This window comes from Terrapene carolina, unplaced genomic scaffold (genome assembly GCF_002925995.2).
Source record: "Terrapene carolina triunguis isolate 2854851 unplaced genomic scaffold, T_m_triunguis-2.0 Scaffold233, whole genome shotgun sequence".
NCBI lineage: Eukaryota > Metazoa > Chordata > Testudines > Emydidae > Terrapene > Terrapene triunguis.
This window is the reverse complement of record NW_020664584.1, coordinates 3960577-3976947: the sequence shown is the minus strand read 5'-3', so window position 1 is coordinate 3976947 and position 16371 is coordinate 3960577. Positions and strand designations below refer to the sequence as shown.

The 16371-nt window shown below is 40.9% G+C and overlaps 1 protein-coding gene across 1 annotated transcript in view; it reads right to left on the bottom strand.

The window, feature by feature from the left end:
- Window positions 1-16371, bottom strand: part of PTPRT (protein tyrosine phosphatase receptor type T) — a 697808-nt gene that overhangs the window by 423033 nt on the left and 258404 nt on the right. The window contains exons 4-6 of the mRNA XM_026656812.2: window positions 14315-14396; window positions 10098-10213; window positions 7115-7289 (exon numbers count right to left, since the gene is read on the bottom strand). Coding sequence (XP_026512597.1) covers window positions 7115-7289; window positions 10098-10213; window positions 14315-14396 — 373 coding nt within the window. The remainder of the gene's footprint in view (window positions 1-7114; window positions 7290-10097; window positions 10214-14314; window positions 14397-16371) is intronic.

Below are 16371 nucleotides of genomic sequence, written 5' to 3'. Positions count from 1 at the left end.
CTAGATCCCTCCCACCCCCAGGCAGGCTTAGCTAAAGATCAGTAGTTAATTGGAGCCATCTGGACACACACTAGTTCTATTTCCTGGAGTAATCAAACTTTGTACAGCTACTTCTTGGTAAATCTAGCTTCTTAACTATCTTGGGTTTTCCCTTGCTTTTCCCCCCCCCACTGACAGTTTCCTCTGTCATGTGGCCCTACGACTGCATTTTATGTCTATAACCAGCTCTTCATAAGAGTACAGATTTCTTTTAAAGCGTTTAAATAATTGCTATGCTTTTCACAATAAAGGCTCTTGATTCTGCCTCTATTTTTTTTCCTGCATGTACTGTACAGAGAAGACTTACTGGCTCAGGTCACCAGTACAGTCTTCTCTGAGTGGTTGATGATGAGTTAATAAATTTAGGATGAATTAAACAGTAACAAGCAGCACCACTGAAAAGAGCATGAGAGAAAACAGCAAGCAAAGCTCCTAAAAAGAAACCACCTCGGCTTCTTGCTATACTGAAGGCATCAGCCCCAAGTGCCTGAAGAATTAAAAATATAACTGAATGACAAATGTAGAGCTGTCCCAAATATCACATCAGAGATTACAGACTTTATATCTATGTTGACTAACCAAACCCTTGGAAAAGCAACTAAAGGAAGTAGGAGGGGAATCAGAAAACACCCTAGGCGGTATGTAAAGAGCTTTGTCAAACCTCTCTCCGCATGTTCTAGTAGATGTGGAATAGAGATTTTAGGAGAAATTAACGCCCTGTGAATTGAGACAATTAACATCAAACAGAGGCAATATAATGAGGGAACTTTATGGAGAGCAACATTCAAAGGAGAATTGGCTAGAGCAAGATAATCTATATTCACTGCAGTATTTCCTGATTATCCATTATCAGATGTTCTGAGCTCCTCATACCAACTTACTCTAGTCCTCTTCTTAGACTGGCTGTTATACAAATGGGATCAGCAGATGAACCATAGCCAGAGAAGTAGTCATGGGGCTTTGTGGGAGTGCAGGAGGGGAGGGTGTAACAATTCAGAAACACTGATTTTTGAACTGAGAATAAGCCCTACTCCATCAACTTTTCCTCAAAGCTTAGAGATTTCTCCCCAGGGACTCTTATTTACTCTACACTCTACCCTAACCAAAGCAGTAAAAGTTATCCTTCGGTATAGTGACTCGCAGCTGCATACAGGAGTCTGGAATAGATCTGAAAGGTGTTTTATACAGTAACCAATAACCCCTAATCTGACTTTTTTGAGAGGTTTGATTGTGGGTTTCTCATGTTTTTTTCACAATAATCTTCTATGTAGTTCGTGACTTGAGCAAACCTATAGTGATTTGTGGTTTTGCAGCAGAATTACCTAAAATGTGGTACTGACACAATGAATAGCAAGTTTGCAAACCCAGTAGAGCAAACCCAAAAAACATTCTTGCCCAAATCCATGCAAAGCAAGACTTCCAGCTTCCACACAGCTCTAAAGTTGAGGCACAGAGAGGTTAAGTAAAATTAATGGGGTGATTAACAAGGCCACCCCGTTTGTCAGACAGAGCTGAAAATAGAACCCATGAGTACTGATTTCTCATCCCTTGTTCCAACAAACATTGCCAACCTGAAGAAAAACCAGAGCAACAAGATACTTATCCTGAACCTCTCAAGTCATTTCTAGACTGCACACACTCAATAGCATTCAGATAGCAATCAGTCAACCAAAGAAAAAAAGTAATGTATTTTCCATATAGTGGTGACAGCTGTTTATAAAACACATTATGTTATGTATTAACATCTTCTACTGGATGGAATAGTCCTGGTTTGTTCACGTGCAGAGGCTCCCTGTATCAAAAGAGCTGCTTCTTTAGTTCCTTAAGTATAGATTTATGGAACCAAAGTGCCCAGCACAGCAAAACACCTAAGCACATGCCTAACTTTAAGAACATGTGTGATACCTCTGCTTAGTGCTTAAAACAGGATCAAGCTCAAAGAGTGAAAGTTATCTTCCTGGCACTGCACGTATGACAATTGTCCATGGATAGCTGGGCTGTATTTTGCTGTACATTTGTTCTAACTGTACATAACACATACAGACTAGTTGAAATATTATGAAACTGGCCAAAATTCTCACTATTTAAGGTAAGTGGTAACAATGTAGTTTAAGTGTCTTTCCAACATAGCTACCAGTTTATGCAAAATGTTGTAGGTTCTTAAGATTTTAGGAGAAATCTGTATCAAACTGTTCTGCCATGTATGTTTTGTGCACTATAAAATTATCATATTCTGCTGTACAAGACCCAAGGAAAAATAATCGCACCACCACCAAATTTGCCTTACTCAGGCAAAACTCCCACTGACTTCAGGATTTCACGGACTGTCAACAGAGTGTTACCCATCATTTTCCTTTCTTTAGTTTTGCTTCTATTCCATTCAGAGTAAATATACAAGGCAATTAAATTCTAGCAATGTATTACATGTGGAACAGTGATAGACCTTGAGTTAAGAACTAGAAGAGCACCCTAATCCTATGGAAACACCAACACTCCATAAAAGATTCATAGATTCATAGATAGATTCATAGATTCTAGGACTGGAAGGGACCTCGAGAGGTCATCGAGTCCAGTCCCCTGCCCGCATGGCAGGACCAAATACTGTCTAGACTATCCCTGATAGACATTTATCTAACCTACTCTTAAATCTCTCCAGAGATGGAGATTCCACAACTGCCCTAGGCAATTTATTCCAGTGTTTAACCACCCTGACAGTTAGGAACTTTTTCCTAATGTCCAACCTAGACCTCCCTTGCTGCAGTTTAAGCCCATTGCTTCTTGTTCTATCCTCAGAGGCTAAGGTGAACAAGTTTTCTCCCTCCTCCTTATGACACCCTTTTAGATACCTGAAAACTGCTATCATGTCCCCTCTCAGTCTTCTCTTTTCCAAACTAAACAAACCCAATTCTTTCAGCCTTGCTTCATAGGTCACGTTCTCAAGACCTTTAATCATTCTTGTTGCTCTTCTCTGGACCCTCTCCAATTTCTCCACATCTTTCTTGAAATGCGGTGCCCAGAACTGGACACAATACTCCAGCTGAGGCCTAACCAGAGCAGAGTAGAGAGGAAGAATGACTTCTCGTGTCTTGCTCACAACACACCTGTTAATACATCCCAGAATCATGTTTGCTTTTTTTGCAACAGCATCACACTGTTGACTCATATTTAGCTTGTGGTCCACTATAACCCCTAGATCCCTTTCTGCCGTACTCCTTCCTAGACAGTCTCTTCCCATTCTGTATGTGTGAAACTGATTTTTTCTTCCTAAGTGGAGCACTTTGCATTTGTCTTTGTTAAACTTCATCCTGTTTAACTCAGACCATTTCTCCAATTTGTCCAGATCATTTTGAATTATGACCCTGTCCTCCAAAGCAGTTGCAATCCCTCCCAGTTTGGTATCATCCGCAAACTTAATAATCGTACTTTCTATACCAATATCTAAGTCGTTAATGAAGATATTGAACAGAGCCGGTCCCAAAACAGACCCCTGCGGAACCCCACTCGTTATGCCTTTCCAGCAGGATTGGGAACCATTAATAACAACTCTCTGAGTACGGTTATCCAGCCAGTTATGCACCCACCTTATAGTAGCCCCATCTAAATTGTATTTGCCTAGTTTGTCGATAAGAATATCATGCGAGACCGTATCAAATGCCTTACTAAAGTCTAGGTATACCACATCCACAGCTTCTCCCTTATCCACAAGACTCGTTATCCTATCGAAGAAAGCTATCAGATTGGTTTGACATGATTTGTTCTTTACAAATCCATGCTGGCTGTTCCCTATCACCTTACCACCTTCCAAGTGTTTGCAGATGATTTCCTTAATTACTTGCTCCATTATCTTCCCTGGCACAGAAGTTAAACTAACTGGTCTGTAGTTTCCTGGGTTGTTTTTATTTCCCTTTTTATAGATGGGCACTATATTTGCCCTTTTCCAGTCTTCTGGAATCTCTCCCGTCTCCCATGATTTTCCAAAGATAATAGCTAGAGGCTCAGATACCTCCTCTATTAGCTCCTTGAGTATTCTAGGATGCATTTCATCAGGCCCTGGTGACTTGCAGGCATCTAACTTTTCTAAGTGATTTTTAACTTGTTCTTTTTTTATTTTATCTGCTAAACCTACCCCCTTCCCATTAGCATTCACTAGGATAGGCATTCCTTCAGACTTCTCGGTGAAGACCGAAACAAAGAAGTCATTAAGCATCTCTGCCATTTCCAAGTTTCCTGTTACTGTTTCTCCCTCTTCACTAAGCAATGGAATATAATGGAACATATAATGTATAATGGAATATAATGGAACATATAATATACGTTAGCCTTCTTCCATTGTTTTGTTTCTGGAATGTGTGAAGAGAGCATGTATGCATTTTGTCAATTACCCAAAACTTATGCCAATTGATACAAAAGCCTGGGATATCTCTACAAGTATTAGCATAATCAGTGATGGGATTGCAGAAAGGGTTTTTATGAGTAAAAGCAAGGTACCATCTGAGTATAAAATTATTGCCATAATTTTTAAACTCAGACATTTGTTTCATAAGCTTATCACTAAGGATTGCAACTATTTTACTGTTGCTCTAATTTTGTTAGACACCTGGGATTGCAGGAGTTCTTATACCACACAGACTGTGTTTTATTTAATTTCATTGGCCAATTTACTTCCTTAGATGAAAGCCTACCATTCCCATTTAAATCAATGGGATTACTAAATGTATTCAAAAACAGAATCTGTCCTTCTGTATTTATCAGACTACATGCATATGCTGCAGAGAAACATGAGTTCTTCTTTTCCTTGCCAAAACACTCTAACAAATCTTATTCATAGGGAGGTAAATTGAGTCCTGCCAGAAGAAAAAACAACTTTTAAATCTTGCTCTTTGTTCAAGCAACACCACATGATTGCGTGTGAAAGAGAAAGAACGAGAGACAGAGCATTAGCCCAAATCTAGCGAGTTTAGGGACAAGACGGTCAATTGAGCAAAACTTCAATTACAGACTAATTTAATGTAGACCCAAGTACATTATTGCAATTCAATAAACATCTCTTTAGAATTAAGTGATTCCAATTTGCTTTCATTTCAGCTGTGTGCACGCATTTAGAATTTGTTAGTATCCACACCAAAATTAGTCAGATTCTTTCAGAAGCACTGATCCATGCAATCCCAAAGTGACACCACTGGTGCATGGGACTAACCTCAAATCAACCACTGAAAAATGTACCTGCTTAGAAAAAAAGGTGCAAGTCTTGGCAAAATAATACTTTATTAACCCTTAATTATCTCTCCTTTTTAGTTCTTCTACCATCTCTTGATCTAGGTGTCTAGGTACCTGTGTAACCCTAGCAACAAATTTATCAACAGCTCTTCTGCTGGATACTTCATCCATCGGTATTTACAACTTGCTCTTCCAATCATCTTACCTTCAATGGTTTTTGATCAGGAGACTATCAGGCACCTCCCTAACTAAGGTTGCACCTAATATTTTTTTTCCTCTGGAGGCTTGCCTTACTCCTTTGTGAATACAGTATGCTTCTAGATACACCTGCCTATGGCTGTCTATGTCCATTTCAGACAAGAATGCCTTCTTATTTTACATGTTTGATCCTGAAATGTGCCAAGCACCCACTCCCATTGTCCTCAATAGGAATTGTAAGAACTCAGCACTTTGCGGGATCAGTCCCTTTGTCATTTGTAGTTTGAGAATCCAGCAGCAGAACCAAGACTAGAACTCGGGACCTCCAGACTCCCAGCCTTGTGCTCATTCCTACACATCACACTGCCAAAGACTGAAGACACGTGTCGATCTTTGGGATGCTTCCCCACAAATACTCCATGATACAAAGGATGTGTATCAACATATGGGGCAAGTCTCATGGTAGGCAAATTCAGTCTCAATACCCTTTGATATATATTAGTCACTACAGTTTTCCACACAGGGCTGCATTTCAAAGAAGCTCAACACGAGCAATTAGAATATTTTTCATTCAGACAACAGCTACTTTTATTGAATTGATTTAAATATTCCCTCCTTTTATTAAAAATGTAAAATCAAGTAGTATTAAAACATTCACATTTTGCACCTAGCCTCCTGGCAGTCACCCACATTTCTTTCAGGGATAACTGTGGTTGTGAATCATTCTTTAGCACAGTCCTTTTAAGGGATTCCGAGACTGTAGTATATTGTAGCTGTGGCCAGATCAGTGCAATCAACCCAGATTCAGGGGACAATAAAAGTGACTTAAAGACACCTTTGAACTCTCCCCTCCTGATCTCTCCTCAGGTGCAGCTCAAGATCTGAGCCTGACTAGAAACTCCCTTTCCCACCTTGAAGTAAGTTAAAATCAAATAGACAATTAATGTTTTGGGATTTTGTTAAAAAAATAAGTCTGCATGATAAATGACAGTTCACCCAGTGCATCCTGTGCGCTCTGAACCTACCCTGTTCCAAGCTCTTTGGGCAAAGACTGACTATTTTTTTGGTAGTTGCAAAAAAATTCTTGGGCAGTTTCAGGCACACTGACACAGGAGTGATAATAGATAGCACTGGAACAAAGACCTGGCTGCAGTCCTCCTCAATTAGTATTGTTGCTGCCGCTTGGCACTTCAGGGCAGCAGAAGAGCCCACCCTGACACTATTTACATAGCGACATAGAACACACTATGGCACCTTGACAGGATTATTTGTGCCTTATAAATTACTGTTAGGGAACAAAGCTGAAATCTAGAGGTGGTCAAACTGTTTCATGGAAAAAATTAAAGTATCATTAAAAATACTTATAAAATATGTATAATAGACATAACTAAAGGGCTGATAAACGGGGTGGTAGCCAGAGAAAGTTTCCCTTCTTCATTCAGTTTTTAAAAAGAGGACTGAAACTCTTCTGTAGCTTACACCCTATATTTTGCTTAACTTTAAAGTGCTATAAACTAATGAAGGAGGCAGATATTTAGGATTGTAAATATTACACACAGAACAGCTGCCATTTGGGAGAAAAATGTGCAATATCTACACACACACACACACACACACACACAATGCATAATATATGTGTTGTTGAGTTCTTGCCACCTACCTTTCACAATTAATTCTGCATAGTTTGAAACGCCAGAGCCACCATCTGAGCGAATGACACACCGGTATTTGCTGATGCTGCGCTGAGACGTGTCTGCTACGCTGACTGTAGCAGAAAACCGTCTGTGGTTGACCACCCTGGTGACCATTAACGCGGTGTCCCTTCCATTCCACTGCTGCCAGGGAAACCAAGAATAAAACAAGTGATGAGGATGTGGTTGTAAAACATGGCTTTTTTTTTTTAAAAGCTACTGACCAATTTTTGTTATTATATTTTATAGTAACACAGTTACACTTTTTTATTTACCTGAATCTACCATGTTAGAATTTACATAGGTGCAAGTTTCCAAAAGACCTCCAAATGTGCACCCACAAAATGTACTGGATACCTGTTTGTGTGCACTCACATGCACTAGTACCCTTGCATACTGATGTGGGGAGTTGTATATGCTTTCAAGTTTTGCGGATATATTTTTGGATTGCATTTAACAGTTTGACTCTTTATACATACAGCAATGTCTAGGTAGGAAGATGATCCAGACTTCCAGATATGTTCATATACAATGTATTTGCATGCTTAATTAGCATGTGCAACTACTACAACTGAACAGATTTTGTACAGCCTTTTCTTTGTGGATGTTCAGATGTGGCAGTTTGTTTCAGACTAATTTGAAGACAGACCATTTGCAAAATTTGGGTTGAGATCCACGTTTAGATTTTGAACACTCCCAATTTTTGAAGATGTTCAGACCTTCCAGGATTTTGGTTCACATTCATTTTGGCTAATCTGGATTACCTATTCTTCACAACAACTGGAACTGAGGTAGGTGAAAGAACTAGGCAGATATGTGAGTAAGGCTATGAAAATGTAGTGTCATTTTGCCAATTTCCAGCAGTCAGTATTTCTGGGTGATGTCACTTTCATGAAATGTTCCAAGTTTGAAGAGTGGCAAACAATTTCTCACTAGCAATGAAAATGCGTCCCCCCAAACCCCTGAACCTGGGGTGGGTGGACATGTTCTCACATTACTTAGGTCAGAAACATTTTTCCACACCTCTAATCATAATGGCAGATGCATTTGGCAGCAAGAATCCAAGCAAGCTAATGCTTAAGCAATTACACATCTCAGAGGGTGGCTAGATTACAACATAAAAAAATTCAGATAAAATGGAACTGCTAAGATATGAAGGTGTGTGACAGTAGCACAGTTAAAGAGACTTAAGTTATTTTGTATAAAACATATTACATTTCTTACTGACTCAAAAGTTTCTCACATACTGATTTTCATCTTTTCAACATTAGACAAACTGATTCCTATCCCCATCTCTTTCCCATGTTTAGAATGAAATTGGTATTTAAATTTGTTTTAAAAGTTTTAACTTCATTCCTTAGGCTACCAAAACCCCTTTGTTAACAAATCAGGAATATCACAGCAATTCTGGCAATGGTGCATACCTGTCTGCAGAAGCAGAAGGTTCTAGAAATATTGTTCTCTGTAGGCTCTATAATAATAAAGAATAGGGACTAAATTTTGCTCTTAAAACACTAATGCAGCAAAGTTTAAGTTCAGTTGTCTTAAATGAGCCTTGCATAAGAACAGCTATACTGAGTCAAACCAAAGACCCATCTAGCCCAGTATCCTGTCTTCCAACAGTGGCCAATGCTAGATGCTTCAGAGGGAATGAACAGAACAGGTAATCAAGTGATCCATCCCCTCACCCATTCCAAGCTTCTGGCAAAGAGAGGCTAGGGACACCATCCCTGCCCATTCTGTCTAATAGCCACTGATGGACCTTACACATGTGATTTGCTGAATCCAGACCTCAGTTGCACCAGTGTACAACTCATTTTTAAGTACAGTTGCCTTGCTCAGACTTAACATAAGTACAAGAGCAGATTTTGACCCTGTGTGCATTTGAAGTACATATAGCAAAAGGAAGTCTTATTGGCTTCATTGGGAACTTAGTAGTTTAACAGTACCGAGTTTAAAGGAAGAGAAGAATTATAGTATTTAAAGCCTCTATGCACAAAAAAGTTGTAATTTTAAGATCTGGAGCACTTTGAGGGCTAGAAATAATTAGTGACCCTCAATGAGAAGCTGGAAGTCTCCCCTTTCCAGTTTGTTAAAGCTTCCATTTCTAACCCTATAAGACTGTGAAGCTCCCATCTTAAGTCTGTTACTGTACCCAGACTTCTGGTGCAGGCAAGCCGTGCTATGGTGCAAGACCTATGGAGGAATAAGGCCTTTTGCTCCCCTGATCCTGGAGCCAGTTGGGGACTGGCTCAACCCCATAGTAACATAGAGCAATCCAGGTGATGGGGTAGGGGGTTGGTAAGTGGGGGGAGGGGTTGGAGCTTTGTACCACCTGGGTATTCAACCTAAGGAAAATCACTAGCTGCCCCTTTAGGGCATTTTTCCAACTGCTTTGTCTGCTGGTCCTGAGCCTGGGATCAATGTGCTTTGGGGGAGTGGGAGGGAAGAGATGATTCCACACAAGGTGGAAACATTCTTGATTTTTAAAATTGATGTATTATAATGGCAGGTGTTTGAAGCAGCTTGGGCATTTGATCCGGTAGGATAACTTTCAGGGGAGTCTGCTAGGGGGCAAAGGGCAAGTGAGATGATCAAAGGTGCATGATTATTATTTATTCTTAGCGTTGTGGCAATGCTTAGAGGCAGCAATAAGGTTAGTATTAGGGCTCAGTCATGCAATCTTTGACTAATGTGAATAAGTACTACTCATACGAATAAAGGTTGCAGGATCAGGCTACAGGTTTACTATGAACGTAACAGATTTGTTACATTTTCTATGGTGGCCCCACAGAGCATTACCTTGAACTCTGAACTGCAACTTTAAACAGCTTCTTCAACAAAATAGTTTGGAATTTTGCCCCTATCCCTCAGTTCTTCCTCACCTCTACTCATTTTGACTATGGATGGTTAGAAAGAAAGACCACCAGCCCAAGCTTCATGGCACTTTACCTGGAGCCAGAGTTTGTCGTGCTGAGACCACTTCCCCCCAGCGATGCACTGGAATGTTGCATTCTGTCCCACATTGACCTCCACATTCTGCAGCCGCAGGAAGTGAGGCGCTTTTCCTAACAAAAAAAATTCAAAGTATTACCCAGGTAGAGTGTGACAGTAATTGATGGTGTCATGTAGCCACGGGAAGATCCAGGCTCAGCAGATCAGAGGAGAATGCCAGGCTTCCCCATTGACACAGTGACTTCACAAAGCAAAGCCAAGCAGTATTGTTTAATTATTTAACATGGGGAGATTGATCTTATGCAGTAAGGCCAGATGGCTCATGTAACCCTTTGGCACAATAAGAAAGTGCTCTATGTATCAGCTCTACAATAGAAGTTCACAATTATTTCTAACCAGCACAGTTTCATTACTGTTTGCTATAAGCAGAGAACAATTTCTTCTGCGGAATGGGAAAATGTCACAATTTAAAGGGTCAAACATTCAAATAGTGAATTTGCAGTGAGTGATAGACACAAGCAAGTTTTCCTAAGGCTTTTTCAGGTTCACTGATTGTGAAGCAAAACCCTGGAGTTTCAGAGCTATATCATTTCGCTGTTAGATTTTAAATGTCCATTCCCTCATTCACCAAAAACAAAACAAACACACCCTGCACACACATACCACAACAGACCAGTGACTTTTAGAACTAAGCAACAAAGCCAGGCTGTTTCATGTCTGAGAATTAATTGAGAGGAAAATAAAGCATTACAACATGAGCATACAAGGCTATGAACTTTATAATATTCCAGCTGACCATTTTTAAATGAAATTCACCTCTGCAGGTTGCCAGCACAAGGTGTATATACTACTTCTATCCCTAGGCCTTGTGCTGTTCTGAATTTTATTCTGAGTTTATTACTATATTTAGGATGATTTTAAAAAAAACCTGACAGATCAGTGCACATTATTATGACTAGACCTTCAATGGGCCATGCCATTTCAGAGACTATATCCAACTATATTCCCAGACAACCACCATTAAGTACCTGGAAAAGGGTGTGGGCACCTATAAGCCTTTATATATGCAGAACAGGTAACAGCGTCTAGACACCTATTTACATGCACATATGCTGGTGCAAACAAGTTTGGCAGACATTAACAGAGGCCAGTTGAAAAGTTGGTCCATTGTATGTACATGTCTGTACTATATAATTTAGTGTTTGCCATTCACTTAGATTGCAAACAGCCCAACCAGCTGACCTAAAGTATCCCTATACTATGATCTTTATAGCTGGTCAGTAGTTGTAGCAAAATCTATTGAGAAACCAGCCTTTGGCTGAAGGTGGGTTATGCAGCCCTGTTATCTGAAACAGAGGCCTTAGCACAAGTGAGCAATGTGCTGCAGCAGAAGTTATAACAGCTGAAGTGGCTGGAGAACTGAGGCATCTAGTTTTCCCCTTTAGTGCTTTAGTAGGGGCCACGTCTGCTGACTTTTAAGCTTGTGTCTGCCACACTTAAGCTATGAAAAAAGCAAAAATTAGGTGAAAATAAGGGCTAATAATGTCAAATCCCTCCTCAGCACGAGTTTACCAGCAGTGTTCTGAGTAATAACTATTGTAAAATGAATGTGAGGGGTGAAAGCCATAAAAGTTCACAGAACATGTCACTGATATTTCAAGGTGGCTTTCATTCCTGGACCTCTGCATGTGACCTGAGCAGTAGAGGGGTGAAGCATTAGGAAAGACTGCAGGGGATTTATAGTTTATATGGAACACTATACCACACAGGTTGAAAAAGTCCCCCAAAACAGGGTATGATGTGCATGGTTTGGGCCACTTTATACTGCTATCAGTCTCCTTTTTAAGCTTGAGCTGTGTGGAAAACTTAAAAACACAAGGATAGCCATATTGGGTCATACCAGTGGTCCATCTAGTCCAGTACCCCATCTTCTGACCTCAGACAGTGCAAGATATTTCAGTGAGAATGAACAGAACAGGGCAATTTCGAGTGATCCATCCCCCATCGTCTAGTCCCAGCTTTTTGCAGTTAGAGGTTTAGGGAAACCCAGAGAACAGGGTTGCCACACAAGCTCAACTGCATCAATACAATTCTAGCAGTCAAATCCTACAGTCCCTGAAAGGAATGGGAGTTCTCCAGGTAAGAACCCAGGATTTGTCAACTGATACTAGCCAAGTTGTGATGCATGTTAACTATACTGCTCTGTTTAAAGTTAAAAGGAAGGAGGCAGCTGAAGTCCAATTCTTTCTGAATATTTACAAGGAATTTTTTTCCCTTCTACATTTCTCAAGGCACAAGGTGCGTTAGCAGTCAGTTGTGGACAATGAATAAGCTTCCAGAATATGAGGTGAATAGAAGGCTCAGAAAGTGATTAAGCTTTTAGGGCCAGATTCTCCAAGCTGCTCAGCAGGCAGCAATTCCCATGGAGAATAGGAGCTGTGCATTTTCGAAGATCTGATGCTTAATACATGAGTCAGATCAGTGAAGTGTGATATTAGCAGCATTGCTGTTTCTCTACATAGATTTCATACACAATGGTGTCAAATCATCCCTATTCAGTAAAATACTTAGGCATGTGCTGAACTTCAATTTGGGACTTGCACACATACTCAAGAAATGGGATTAATGGGATTAGGCACCACTTTAAATGCTTTCCTGAATTTGGGCCAGAGCCGGTGTCCTCTTTTTCCCTTTTTACAGCCAATAACTTTCTTGCCCAGTCGCTGCCTCGTGACTGGGTAAGCAGATTCTTTGCTACAACCAACGTGTTACTCCATGTGAGCACACTATTTGGGGGATTTGTTTGGATGCTGCCAATCAGCTGCAGCATGTGGTTAATATTGATAGTAATTATATCTTAATGAGGTAAATGTACCCAAAGGCATAGACAATGGGCACATGTCATAAATATACATATAATAAAGTAATAATGGCGATTATCCATACCTCAGTTATCAGAACTGCCCTGTTATATTAAACTGGCTCATGTCCCCTGATGTCTATCACATTAAATGTTAACTGTAGGAAGCCACTATTTGAAAGTTGTAATTAATCCCTGTTGTATGCAGCTCACTGAGGTTACAGTAAATAGATACATGATCAATGTGATTTCAGGAAGTGTAGCAGCTGTACTAATATACCTGGAGCTGTGAATTGGTGAGAGGAGAGATGTAAAGCACAGTAAATGGAGTGGATGGTTTGCTGCCTTTCCAAGTATGACCGGGCAGATAGAAGACACTACCATAGGTGCTGTATATGCAACATTAGATCATGACTAACAAAACTGAGGTGTCACCCAACAGTGCAATTCAATCCCAAACTCTTCATTTATTGAAACTCTAAAAGGCCTGGGAGCAGCTGAGGATTGCTCAGGAGAGCATGAGTCTCAGCTCAGATAACTGAATTGTTTGAAGGGGAAGAGCACATGAGGCATGGCTAGACTCATTAAAGGGCATGAAGTCTCTTACAATGTTTAAAAAAGGGATTTTTAAAAATTGTATTTCACTTAAATGGCCAAACTAACACCCTGGATCTATACAAACATGGGGAAAGTTCAGATCCAGTCGAAAAATCCAAATAGGACACATCACATATAGATAAAACTGGGGGGACAAATACAGCACTAACCAGCTTTCACAGTGAAATGGACGTGTATTAAACTCTCTGTGTAAGCTTGTCTCTCTCACCAACAGAAGCTGGTCCAGTAAAAGATATTACCTCACCCACCTTGTCTCCAGTTCACAGTAAGTTGAACGCTTTGAAAAATGATACATATTCTTTAAATACCTTCATGGAACTGCTGAGTGGATTTACACTCTGTTAAAGAAGATAGCTTTGGGGTATTTGGGAATGTTGCACTAATGTGTGCAAATGCACTTTTTAAAAGTTAACTGTACTATCAAAAAACCTTTCATTCTTCCTCCTTGAATGGTCTGAATAAGAGCTAACAAACAATCAGAGCTTTATACTGCTTTAATAATAGAGAAAGATTTAAACAGACACTTTGGCACTGGCTGTAGATTCTGAGCTTTGCTGCCTGTTGCACGACTTGCAAAATTATGTATTTATTCCAGGCTGATTGCCTTCACTCTGTAAGCATTTTGGAAGGATAAAAGATGATGTTTTAAAGCTGATTGAATTGGGTGAATTGCTCCTTCACACTGCAAAGCCTGGTATAACACATTAACATGGCTAGAGAAAGAAAGAGTGCTTACTGCATGGATGGGCAAGGACTCTGACTTCATCCACAGCTATGTACCCCGGATGTCCCTTCAAAGACACGGATTCAAAGATCACCTGAAACACAGTGAGAAAAGCCTTTCTTACAAACACTAGCTGCAGGAATCATTTTAACGTTTGCCCCCTCCCACCCAACCCAAGTGCCTGAATCATTCAGGATTCTCCGATTCTGTCATTCTTGGCGGGGACTAAAGACCTGTTCAGGTGTGTGCACGCATATCAAGATGTTCTCTCAACTAGGTTTTGCACTGAATTTCAACTCCATTTGGTACAGAAATTGCTAGAGATTTATGATAACCTAATTTACCTCGTTACCAGGAACAGAGAACCCTTTGTCAGTCTTTTATTTGGAATAAAGACCCACCTGAGCTGAAATTCGTTGCCGATCTGAGGCCCACTCTGGGAAGTCATTAGAAGAGGGGGGTGTTATTTAGTCTGGAGAAGAGTAGAGTGAGGGGGGATTTGATAGCAGCCTTCAACTACCTGAAGGGAGGTTTCAAAGAGGATGGAGCTCGGCTATTCTCAGTGGTGGCAGATGACAGAACAAGAAGCAATGGTCTCAAGTTGCAGTGCGGGAGGTCTAGGTTGGATATTAGGAAGCACTATTTCACTAGGAGGGTGGTGAAGCACTGGAATGGGTTACCTAGGGAGATGGTGGAATCTCCATCCTTAGAGGTTTTTAAGGCCCAGCTTGACAAAGCCTTGGCTGGGATGATTTAGTTGCTGTTGTTCCTGCTTTGAGCAGGGGATTGGACCTCCTGAGGTCTCTTCCAACCCTAATATTCTATGATTCTATGAACCTGTTACAGATCCTAGTAAGTGGCCCCTCATGACTACTCACTAGGACAGATGTGAGGGGAATCCAACTCTCTGTGGTCTGGATTCCCAGGGTTGTTTTAAGTCCCTGGATCCTGAACAGAGTCCAGCCACTTCCCCAATCTCGGGGTCCCTAGACTTACTCTCAGGGCACAGATCTGCTGTCTGGAAGCCCCCCTGAGAACTGGAACCCACTGTCCAGCTGCCTAGCTCTTCTGGGAACAGAAGTCACCCCTCAGGCTCCCTCATACTTAAAACACACCCTCTCCCAGAACTCCACCCCAAAGCTATGAAACTTCTGGGTTGTGTGGGTATGCAGCAGTTGTGAAGCAGTCAACACACTTACTCCTTGCACAGAGTCTAACACATTTGCTCTTTTATACTTCATCCTGTAAAGCACAAGAGTACAGATCATACACAACAACAAGCCTCTTAAACCACATAGTCCCTCACTAGCTCACCCTTCTATTGTAAGCCCTTGGGGGACCATCTGGGTCCAGGAAGGCAGATAGACAGAGCATTCCATGCCTTATTCAGGCTGTTCCATACTGACTGGCCTCTCTCCCTCATGGATTCCTTCACCCAGCTTGCAGGACCTTGCTCTCTCCTGATCCATGCTTCCTCTTCCTGTATGGCTTCCCTATTCCTGTGTGTTTCTCTATTTAAACCCCTCCTGGTCATTGGGCCTCTTTTGTCCTGGTAAGTTTCCATTGCTCCTCGCCTCCTTGCTACCTTCTGAGGGATAAACTGGACTGGATTTCCAAGGCTTCAGGTCACCCATTGTTCCCAGGTGTTTGCATCTGAATAGGGTCACTGAGCCCTAAGCACCCACATTGTCTGTCTGCAGTGGTAGATCCACAAACTCAGAGGCATTCATGATACAGCAGTTTTTCAAAATACAATATCACCATTTCAACCAGAATTCATAAATGGTACAGAATCCCAATTAAGACACAGGACACAGTTGATACCTTGTCTTTCATATGTCCCACAGCTGGGGAATTCAGGAGTTTCTCAGGAGCCAGATCCCCCCATGTAACCACAAGCCCTGCATGGATTATTTTGGAGGAAGAAATTGGTTTGGCTTACAATACAATATCTGTGCAAGCAAGACAGCTGTAAAATCACAGCAATGCACCCCAGTCTCCAGTTGCTGGATTGCAAGAAGAGTCTTCTACACAGGGTAGTTTCTACCCTGAATCAAACCAACAGAAAT